This window comes from Eurytemora carolleeae, unplaced genomic scaffold (assembly GCF_000591075.1).
Source record: "Eurytemora carolleeae unplaced genomic scaffold, Eaff_2.0 scaffold349, whole genome shotgun sequence".
Classification (NCBI taxonomy): Eukaryota; Metazoa; Arthropoda; class Copepoda; order Calanoida; family Temoridae; genus Eurytemora; species Eurytemora carolleeae.
Window position 1 is genome coordinate 1 of NW_019396296.1, and position 11,378 is coordinate 11,378.

Consider the following 11,378-nt stretch of genomic DNA (forward strand, 5'->3'; position numbering starts at 1 on the left):
GCGCTTGTGTTTTATTGGAGAAAAATCCTAATGGACTCTTGAAACTACGGTGAGTCAACCCTGTCTTAAAAACTGATGAGACTGTTTATAAGCAGGCTCACTCAGTCCTTTTCTTCTTCGTTATTTTCTTTTCCGTCCTTTTCTTCTCCATCCTTTTTTTCTCCGTCCTTTTCTTCTCCGTCCTTTTCTTCTCTGTCCTTTTCTTCTCCGTCCTTTTCTTCTCTGTCCTTTTCTTTTCCGTCCTTTTCTTCTCCGTCCTTTTCTTCTCCGTCCTTTTCTTTTCCGTCCTTTTCTTCTCCATCCTTTTCTTTTCCGTCCTTTTCTTCTCCGTCCTTTTCTTCTCCATCCTTTTCTTCTCCATCCTTTTCTTCTCCGTCCTTTTCTTCTCCGTCCTTTTCTTCTCTGTCCTTTTCTTTTCCGTCCTTTTCTTCTCCGTCCTTTCTCTGTCATTTTCTTTTCCGCCCTTTTCTTCTCCGCCCTTTTCTTCTTCGTCCTTTTCTTCTCTGTCCTTTTCTTTTCCGTCCTTTTCTTCTCCGTCCTTTTCTTCTCTGTCATTTTCTTTTCCGCCCTTTTCTTCTCCGCCCTTTTCTTCTTCGTCCTTTTCTTCTCTGTCCTTTTCTTTTCCGCCCTTTTCTTCTCCATCCTTTTCTTCTCCGTCCTTTTCTTCTCTGTCCTTTTCTTTTCCGCCCTTTTCTCCTCCGTCCTTTTCTTCTCCGTCCTTTTCTTCTCTGTCATTTTTTTCCGTCCTCTTCTTCTCTGTCCTTGTCTTCTTCGTTCTTTTCTTTTCCGTCCTTTTCTTCTCTGTCCTTTTCTTCTTCGTTTTTTTCTTCTCCGTCCTTTTCTTCTCCGTCCTTTTCTTCTCCGTCCTTTTCTTCTCCGTCTTTTTCTTCTCTACTCTTTAACATATCGGCACCTGTAATGTAATATTTCTAAAAATGTTTGAGTATAATACAATTATATATTTGGGTTTATATCATCTTTACAGCCTTTTTGTTTTGTTTTTATGTTTTTTATCTCTGATTTTCATTGCTGGTGAGGGGGGGGGGTGACACCTGGGGATACGGGAATCCCCAACTTCACTGTTCTCTAAATCCTTTAAATCCTTTTTATGTGTAAAATACAGCAAAACGTTCCTTTGAAAGTAAGCTCTGCAGTCTGCAGATCCCTGAAAAGTAAATAAAGGAGTAAAAAGCTTGTATAATTAATACTTTTCCTATACTTCTAGTATTCTACACATAAGAAGTGAAGGATAGAAAAGGAACTGCGGATACATCTTTAATATATATCCTTGACCTTCTTGGTATTAAATCTATATAATCTTTCTCAAGGTATAATACTGCATTGGACGTTCTTATTTCTTGACAGCGGGAACAAATATTCATATTAAATATACTGAGGAGCGGGCACAAATATTCATTTTACATACTGGGCAGCGGGCACAAATATTCTTAAAAAACAAATATTGATATTATACATATTGAGGAGCGGACACAAATATTCATATTAAACAAACTTAAAAGCGGGCACAGATATTGATATTATTCATATTGAGGAGCGGGTAAAAATATTTATATTAAACATCCAGGACAGAGGGCACAAATATTGATATTATACATATTGAGGAGCAGGCAAAAATATTTATATTAAACATCCAGGACAGAGGGCACAAATATTCATATTAAACATACTGGACAGCGGGCACAAATATTCATATTGAACAAACTGGGCAAGGGGGCACAAAAATTCATATTACACATACTGAGGAGAGGGCACAAATATTCATATTAAACATACTGAGGAGGGGGCACAAATATTCATATTAAACATACTAAGGAGGGGGCACAAATATTAATATTGGACATACTGGACAGAGAGCACAAATATTCCTTTTATAAATACTGGATAGTGGGCATAAATATTTTTTTTTAAACATACGTACTGGTCAGCGGGCACAAATATCCATATCACAAATATTCATATTATACATATTGAAGAGAGGGCACAAATATTCATATTATACATAATTGAGAAGTGGGCACAAATATTCATATTATATATATTGAGGAGTGGGCACAAATATTCTTAATATATATATATTGAGAAGTGGGCACAAATATTCATATTATAATATTGAGGAGTGGGCACAAATATTCATATATATATTGAGGAGTGGGCACAAATATTCATATTATATATATTTAGGAGTGGGCACAAATATTCATATTATACATATTTAGGAGTGCGCACAAATATTCATATTATATATATTGAGGAGTGGGCACAAATTTTCATATTATATATATTGAGGAGTGGGCACAAATATTCATATTATACATATTGAGGAGTGGGCACACATATTCATATTAAACATCCAGGACAGAGGGCACAAATATTTATATTGAATATACTCGGCAGGGGGCACAATTAAATGCTCTTAGACATGATATTTGTTGTTGTATCTGGATTCTCGACAAAATTCCCAGAATGCTGCAGTCAAAGGAGTTCTTTAATGATCTTAACTTGAACTGTGAAATTATCCAGGAATATAAAAAACACAAGTTGCAAAGCTTTAACAAATCGTAAAGATTTTAGATTATTTTTTTTAAACTACAATGCACAAATTCTTTTATAAACTTATATATCTTTATACTTATCCGATAAAAATAACCTAAATAACCTCAGTTGATAGTTATAGATACAGATAATTTGCATATCGTTGGAGAATGAGCTAACCTAATTTTTATATACAGGGTGTCCCAAAAAACATGGGAATTCAGTGACGAATTGGAAATCGTCTTTGTTATGAATTATAGCATTGTAATACCTATAATTTCAAAAGCCATAATATTATTATGTCTGCTAGAGTTTAGTTTATGAAAAGGGTAAAAGACTGCAAAGATGTGTCTATAATGTTTCCGCAAGATGAACAGTGAAGACAAGTTTACTCTGTTTGTATACTGCAATTTTCTTGTTTTACTAAGTACACCCTTATGCATAAACATAAACAAACAAAATGTGGACATAGCAGACGAAACTCACAGAGTGCAGCTTTCTCAGTAGGTATCACTATACTAAATCAAAGAATTATTTGAAAAGACGATATTGAATTCGTCACTGAATTCCCATATTTTTTGGGACACCCTGTACATACAGGATGTTCTTCAAAATTCATTTGTCTCTCTTTATTCAATTCATATCCTTTGGCTTTAAAGAGAGTTTTAATTATATGGAATTCTGATTGATCCAAATTAATCAAATATTTTTGTAATAATTCGACATTACATAGCTCTACTCTACTTCTCTTAAACTCAACTTATTGAAAAATGCAAAACATGAAGACGACATTTTCCTTTTAAATACGACGTTCACTTACCTTGTCATATTCCGTAGAAAGGTTGTTATAAAAGAACATACCACAAAGGGGCAAAAGTAGGGGGGGGGGGGGGTTGCCTGTGCTTAGCTGTCTCCGGAAAATAATTTCCCGGGAACAGGGAAAAAAATTATCAACCTAAGTGGAAACAGGACAAATCAAAGAATAATCAACCTAAGCAAACAGGAGAAATTAAAGAATAATCATCTAAGGAAACAGGGAAAAGAATTATCAACGGGAGAAACAGTTACAGAAAAGTCTAAAAAGAATAATCAACCAAGGAAACAGGGAAAAAGAATTAAACAAGGAAACAGGGAAAAAAATAATCATCCAAGGAAACAGGGAAAAAAATCAACCAAGGAAACAGAGAAAAATAATAATCAACTAAGGAAACAGGGGAAAAAATAATCAATCAGGGAAAAAGGATAAAGAATAATTAAGCAAGGAAAAATAGGGAAACGAAATATGCAACCAGGAAAACAAGGAATAATAATTATGGGACCTGTTTAATATTTATATGTTTAAGCTAATGTCAACCGAGGAAACAAGGAAACTTATAATTATGGGCTCTGTTTAGTGTATGTTAATGGATAATGGGTGCTGAATTTTTATCTGATTATTTATTTTATCTGAATATTGTGGAAACACCGAATCAAATTGCATAAAATTAAGTTCAAAAGAATATAATTACTCGTTGAGGCCATCTATATATACTATGATTGGGTGTCAGTTTGATTGTGTGTATCCAATAAACGTCTAAACGCCTGAGCCTATCGGGCCCAAATTTTGTGTGGGACATCAATTGAAAGGTTCATGGATGATCAAAATTTAAACAAAGGTCTATTTTCATTGAAAAATCCGCGAAATTTTGTTTGTTTTTGTTTTACAATGTATACAAAGAGAAAATATTTACAATTAAAATAGAAGATGGGCGCAAAGCGCCCTAAAATCCTAGTGTTATTATAGTTTAGTTAAATTATATGTCTATGAATGAAACAAGTTTTTCTGAATAAACAAATATCAATATTGTAACGGCAGAGATATTTAATAGTATACGACATTACAATATTGGAAGCTGCGGGCTATTTTTCCAAGAATAATAAATAATAAAAACATTCAAAAGAATAATTTTTATCATCGAATCCAAATTATTTAACATGCAAAGCATTCAACACTAAACATTCTGTACTCAACACGTTACACTCTACAATCTACTCTCTTTGATAACTCTTGCCCAAAACTTAACAAACTTTTTCTTAACTTTACAATTCACACATTACGTACCACACTCTACAATTTAGCTATAATTTTCACTCCAAACTATACACTTTCTAGCCTACACTCCAAACTACAGGGTGCCCCAATAAGCATGGGAATTAAGTGACTTTTATATCCTCTTCGATCAATGCCGCATTTTTTCATGAACACAATTATTAGAGTATTTCAGTTTAAACATTTGATATTGAACAATCCTGGTCTTGAGATTTTCAAAATGTGGTCTATCATTTTTGTATCTTTAAAATTGACGGAAATATTGCAAAATTTGTGCAAATTTCAATTTTATCTAATAAATCAAAATTGACTTAATATCAAATATCTTCGCCATTTTTTAAGAAACAAGTATATTAGTATATAAAGTGATTAGCATTCAGCCTTTACCCCCTTTCATTTTTCCTTTACAGTCCCTTTAAACACCCCTGGCTATATATATATATTCAATATGGGAAAAAAGTCCTTTTAATGAAAACTTCTCAGACTTAACCTCCTTAACCTTATTTTCCAAATTTCACATGGAAAAATTTTAAATATATTTATTACATATGTATATATTTATCACGAGTTTAGTTAGGATTTTCTTTTTCATATTACTTAAGAATATAAAAATAGCCCTGTATATGATGTACATAGTACACTTGTACGGAGGATTTTATACACAACTTTTCTTAGGACTTTTTTCCGCAGACTTAAATTACTGAGTTCAAATTTCCCGAGACTTAGGACTTTTTTTCTAGGTTTTTCTTTTCCTCGGATTTATTTTCTTCGGGACTTTTTTTTCCTGAGACTTTTTAATGAAAGGACTTTTTTCCACAGGACTTTTTCAGTGTGAAATTTTAGGACTTTTTCCCGGAAACTTTTTTTCCAAGGACTTTTTTGGCGGTTATCAATGACGGTACATACATTGTACACTGTACTGTACTTTATACTGAGTAGTGAGTATCTTTATCTACGCACCTATATCTTTATTAAACATAGACCTTTATCTACGCACCTATATCTTTATTAAACATAGACCTTTATCTACGCACCTATATCTTTATTAAACATAGACCTTTATCTACGCACCTATATCTTTATTAAACATAGACCTTTATCTACGCACCTATATCTTTATTAAACATAGACCTTTATCTACGCACCTANTGGGGGCTGAGCATGAAACAGAGAAACAGTGAAAAAATGCTAGGTTACATTTTTTTATATATTCTTAAAAATTCTATTTTTCGACTGAGTTAGATAAATGATTTAATATTTGATTGAATTTATATGAAACATTTTCCGAAATTCTCAATAGTGTGATATCTTGCAATTATATTAAACATCGAAAGAACAAAGACAAACAAAAATTGTCAACCTTTAAGTAAATTTTGTCTCTAATTATAAACATATGAGAATAAAATTGCGTTTACAAATCATAATCTGCAAATTAATGAAAACTAGTCGACAGTTTTTATCAGTTGGTCTTCAACCAGCTCATTGAGTCATTTATAACCTGATGGAATTCAGGGCTACCAATTGAGTGCCAAATATAGGAGGAATACGATTCAAGGACAAAATTCAAATGGGGGGTCCGACTAAAAATCTAAGGGGGGTCATTTGGGATAAATTACAACCTTAAACTTGGTGATATTTCATGTGAGACAACCTTAAAGGAAAAATGTTCCACTGTCTGTTTTTTTAGTAAAATGTAGTAAATTAAATATTTTAATAAAATTCAGAAAATTCAGTGCGTTCAAAGTTTGAAATGATAATCTAATATAATTTATCCATATGTTAACAAGTTATATTGAAATGAGAAAAAGGGTTATAGTTTAAATTTACACGCTACACAATTGAGTTACAGTAAAAAAAAAGATAGAAACTTTAATATTTTATATCAGAACTTTACTTTTTTAAATTCAATTCTTAAGAAACTTTTTTATTCAAATTCATAATCAAAGTCCCAAAATGATATTGAAACTACTACAAGGTCCAAAAATTAATTAAAAAAGCGAAACCTATAGAAACCTACCCAAACAAAAGGCAAATATTAAAGGTTGATTCTTATAAAACAACCCGTTCCTGCTTCCCCCTTTTCTCTTCCACATTTCTTCCCTCCATTTTTTATTTCTCTCCATCCCCCCTCCACCTCTTCCCTCTCTCCCCTCTCCCCCCTCCACCCCTTCCCTCTCTCCCCTCTCCCACCAACCATGTTTCTAGGTCTGGAAGGAATTAAGGGATCTGACTTCATCCTTTTAATTAATGGCGGATGCGGATACTTTTCTTTATCTAGATCTATTTCAGGGAACAAGTTAACCCGGCGCTTAATTAACTGTAACTTCTAATTATAAAACGTGTCTTTCGATGTTTAGAAATGATTAATTGATTGAACGGTTTCAGTCATTTTATATTCTGTTTGAATTGATCTAGGTCAATCAATTAATCAATCAGTAAATAATTATATTCATTTTTTTTCATTTGTTTCTCTCTCTGACTGTTTATCTATCTATTTATCTGAATAACTTTTATCTATCTATCTATCTATCTATCTATCTATCTATCTATCTATCTATCTATCTATCTAAATATCTATCTATCTATCTATCTATTTATCTCTCTATCTATCTGTCTGTCTGTCTATTATCCGAGACCCTGAACTGAAGCATTTAACCTAAATCTGCATATATTCAAATGAAGTCTAATAAAAACAATTAAATGTTAAACTGAAATTTCAACTTCTTTAAAACTTAGATTTAGAGCAAGGAGATTGATAGATAGATAGAGCTGATCTATAAATTGTATGAACTAGATAGATAGATAGTCTATTGCCTAATAAAGATCAATATAAGGTTCCGACAATCTTCTTTTTTTAAAATTAATTGATTGTAGACTTTGCAGATTAATCCACCTGTACAATATATATATAGATCGTTCACTGAACCATTGAGCAGGGTATATTTTCATCTTTTTAATTGTCAATCGTAAAATAATTTTAAGGCTGGAGGCTTGAATTTTCTAATTATATGTGCATACAAAGCGGCCTAAAAAAACTGTTATTGTAGGGTAAAAAACATTAAATTTTGTTTAGAAATGTTCTATATGATGATTAGATTTTAATAATTCTATATGAGACGGCTTTGGCGGCCTAACAACCGTTATTGGGGGTTTTAGGGAAAACTGTATTTACCTTTATTGGGTTCACCCTGTATATGTTTTTAAAAATGTAATCTTAAATTGTAAATATGTAAAATTAAATATTTTTTGCAACGCTTCTGATTGCATTGGATATAAAAAAAACGTGACCCAAATGAAATGACTTTAGCTTAAAAGTGAAACAAATTTGTAAAAATTTGGTCGTTCACCCCTTTATTATTTTTTGGTTATTTACCCTCCCCCCCTTTTCCTTTTTGGTTATTTATCCTCTCCCCCCTCCCATCTAGCTGTATCGTGTGAAGAGAAGGATAATACTAGAGGAAGGGTCTAGTATAGAATACAGGACTAGGTGTTTAGTGTCAATTAACAACCAAACCTGTAACTTCTGTATTTGGTCAGAATACGTCAAGAATACGATCAAAATATATTAAGAAATTTTTAACAGATTTTATCCTCATGCATACATAATCCTTATAAACTCAAAACTAAAGAATAACTTAGATCAAAAAAAGTTTTTTTATGTATTCCCGTTTAAAGTTCAGAATAAAATTGGTTAAGCGCTTAATTTTCGGCGTGAGAGCATTTTTAAACAATTTTCTCGAGCATTCACGTTAGCGTTTATTTTCTAGCAATTCTGGACATTAATGTGAATCTATAATATCAAAAGTTTTCATTTGTTTACAGAGAAAGTTTTCAGCAAGTTTTACTTTCAGACTGGAAGGGGGGGGGGTTGATATTCTTATGTCGATACCATATTCACCCCCCTCCCCAGCATGAAATTATAGTTTAGTTTTGACATGTTTTTATCTGATGCATTTACTATGTTTTCTTCATAATTGTTAGTTGTTATCAAAAAGTTGCTTTTAAGCTATTGCATGCAAATAAATAGAGGTCTTGCAAACTCTCATTAGTAGTGTTCCGCTAAAATGTCAGCAAATTTAATTTTTCTTAGTAGTTAAAGCAGACTAGACAGTAAACACAACCAGAAAGATTGCATAAATTATACTGAATAAAAATAGACATGAAACAGCACTTCATTCCACCTTTTTTACAAACAGACTAACAAACGCAAAATTTACGTATTTGAAAGAATGAAGAAATTATAAGAGAAAGGAAAGGATTGGAAGGGATTCAGTCACGGAAAGGATTGAAAGGGAACAGCCAAGATAGGGATTGAAGGGAACCATTCAAGGAAACAATTTAGTTAAGGAAAGGATGGGAGGGGATCAATCAGGCAGAAACGATTATTGGAAAGGATTCAGTCAATGGTTAAACTTGTAAAACTCAAAGATTTGGATAAAATATGAGACCTATAAAACCCTGCAGCTTCTAAAATCTCTCTCGTCTGCCTGATTACTATAAAGAATGTTTAATGGATTGAGCACGCACTGTTGATTAGAATACCTTGATAATTTTATTATAGGTCGGCGGACCCTGTAACTTTATCTTACAGTTTAAACAGGGTTTTAATATTTACTACCCTTCGACCTACAGTATTAAAGGTATATCAAATATAAGATGATATATAGATAGATATAAAGCTATATAGATATTTCAAGAATAATGATAGATTATAAAAGATTGAAACCTTATAGAGAGGATTAGCGGATATCTGTAAAATATCATAAGTTATATGATTTAATTAGGTACTAAACATTTTATATTTCTGTTAACTGTCATCTTTATAAGGGTACATGGTAACTAGAGTATATATTAGATATATTACTAGGATACAGGGTAACTAGAGTATATATCAGATATTTTACTAGGATACAGGATAACTATAGAGTATATATCAGATATATTACTAGGATACAGGGTAACTATAGAGTATATATCAGATATTTACTAGGATACAGGGTAACTAGAGTATATATTAGATATATTACTAAGATACAGGGTAACTAGAGTATATATCAGATATATTACTAGGATACAGGGTAACTAGAGTATATATCAGATATTTACTAGGATACAGGGTAACTAGAGTATATATTAGATATATTACTAGGATACAGGGTAACTAGAGTATATATTAGATATATTACTAGGATACAGGGTAACTTGAGTATATATTAGATATATTACTAGGATACAGGGTAACTAGAGTATGTATCATATATTACTAGGATACAGGGTAATTAGAGTATGTATCAGATATATTACTTATGTAATAAATATCGTGTAACACTATATTTGTAAACCTGAACTATTGTACATTATTAATTGTCTACGTTTGTAAATAGCTATGTAAAACGTATATCATAATTTATATTAACTGTGCTGTAAATAACTACGTAACATGATTAACATATTAATATGATTAACGTAACATGTATATATAATGACGTAAAACTTGTAATTACATCGATTAACTTTAACTTGAAACATAGAACCCCAAATACATTTAGAAGGAATTAGATTACAGTGTGATAGTAATTCCTTCTTGGTTAGCAAACAAGAAGCGTCCTTAATCACTCTCTTGAAAGATAGAAATAGATTGGGAATCGATGCAAATAAAATCGTGTCTGGATTGACATTGATAGTAAAGTATTACTGAACTGAATAGCTTTTATTCCTCGTCAACCATAACGAGAGGGAAAGAGTATAAAATACAAATAAAGTTGTGTATGGATTGACATTGATAGTAAAGTATTAATAAACTGAATAGCTCTTATTCCTCGTCAACCATAACGAGAGGGAAAGAGTATGAAATACAAATAAAGTTGTGTACGGATTGACATTGATAGTAAATTATTACTGAACTGAATAGCTCTTATTCCTCGTCAACCATAATGAGAGGTCGAAAGAGTACCAAATACAAATAAAGTTGTGACTGGATTGACATTGATATTTCTTGAACCGTGAGTTCCTGATTGAGTTTTACCTGGATTAATACAGGTCTGAAAGAAGAGGAAAAGAAGAAGGGGTTAAAGAAAGATCATGGAGTGAGGATAAGAAAATAGGATAAAAGCAAGATCAGGGAATGAGGAAAAGAAAAGAGGGTTAAAGCAAGATCAGGAAGTGAGGAAAGAAGAGAGAGTTAAAGCAAGACCAGGGAGTGAGGACAATAAGAGAGGTTTTAAAGCAAGATCAAGGAGTAAGGACAAGAAGAGAGTGTTAAATCAAGATCAGGGAATGAGGGAAATAAGAGAGGTATAAAGCAAGATCAGGGAGTGAGGATACGAAAATAGGATAAAAGCAACATCAGGGAGTGAGGAAAAGAAAAGAGGGTTAAAGCAAGATCAGGGAGTGAGGAAAAGAAGAGAGTGTTAAAGCAAGATCAGGGAGTGAGGAAAAGAAGAGAGGTATAAAGAAAGAACAGGGAGTGGGGACAATATGAGTTAATGCAAGATCAGGGAGTAAGGACAAGAAGAGAGTGTTAAAGCAAGATCAGGGAGTGAGGAAAAGAAGAGAGGTATGAAGCAAGACCAGGGAGTGAGGACAAAAAGATTGGGTTAAAGCAAGATCAGGGAGTGAGGACAATAAGAGAGGTTTTAAAGCAAGATCAAGGAGTAAGGACAAGAAGAGAGTGTTAAAGCAAGATCTGGGAATGAGGAAAAGAAGAGAGGTATAAAGCAAGATCAGGGAGTGAGGA

General features: G+C 32.5%; 1 protein-coding gene across 1 annotated transcript; it reads right to left on the reverse strand.

The window, feature by feature from the left end:
• Positions 1-97: 97 nt before the first annotated feature.
• LOC111700423 (DNA ligase 1-like) lies at positions 98-3,381 on the reverse strand. Its single transcript, XM_023471321.1, has 2 exons — positions 3,374-3,381; positions 98-896 (listed from the first exon to the last, which is right to left on the reverse strand). Exons 1-2 carry the CDS (start codon positions 3,379-3,381, stop codon positions 98-100), a joined length of 807 nt encoding a protein of 268 aa, XP_023327089.1.
• Positions 3,382-11,378: the final 7,997 nt, after the last annotated feature.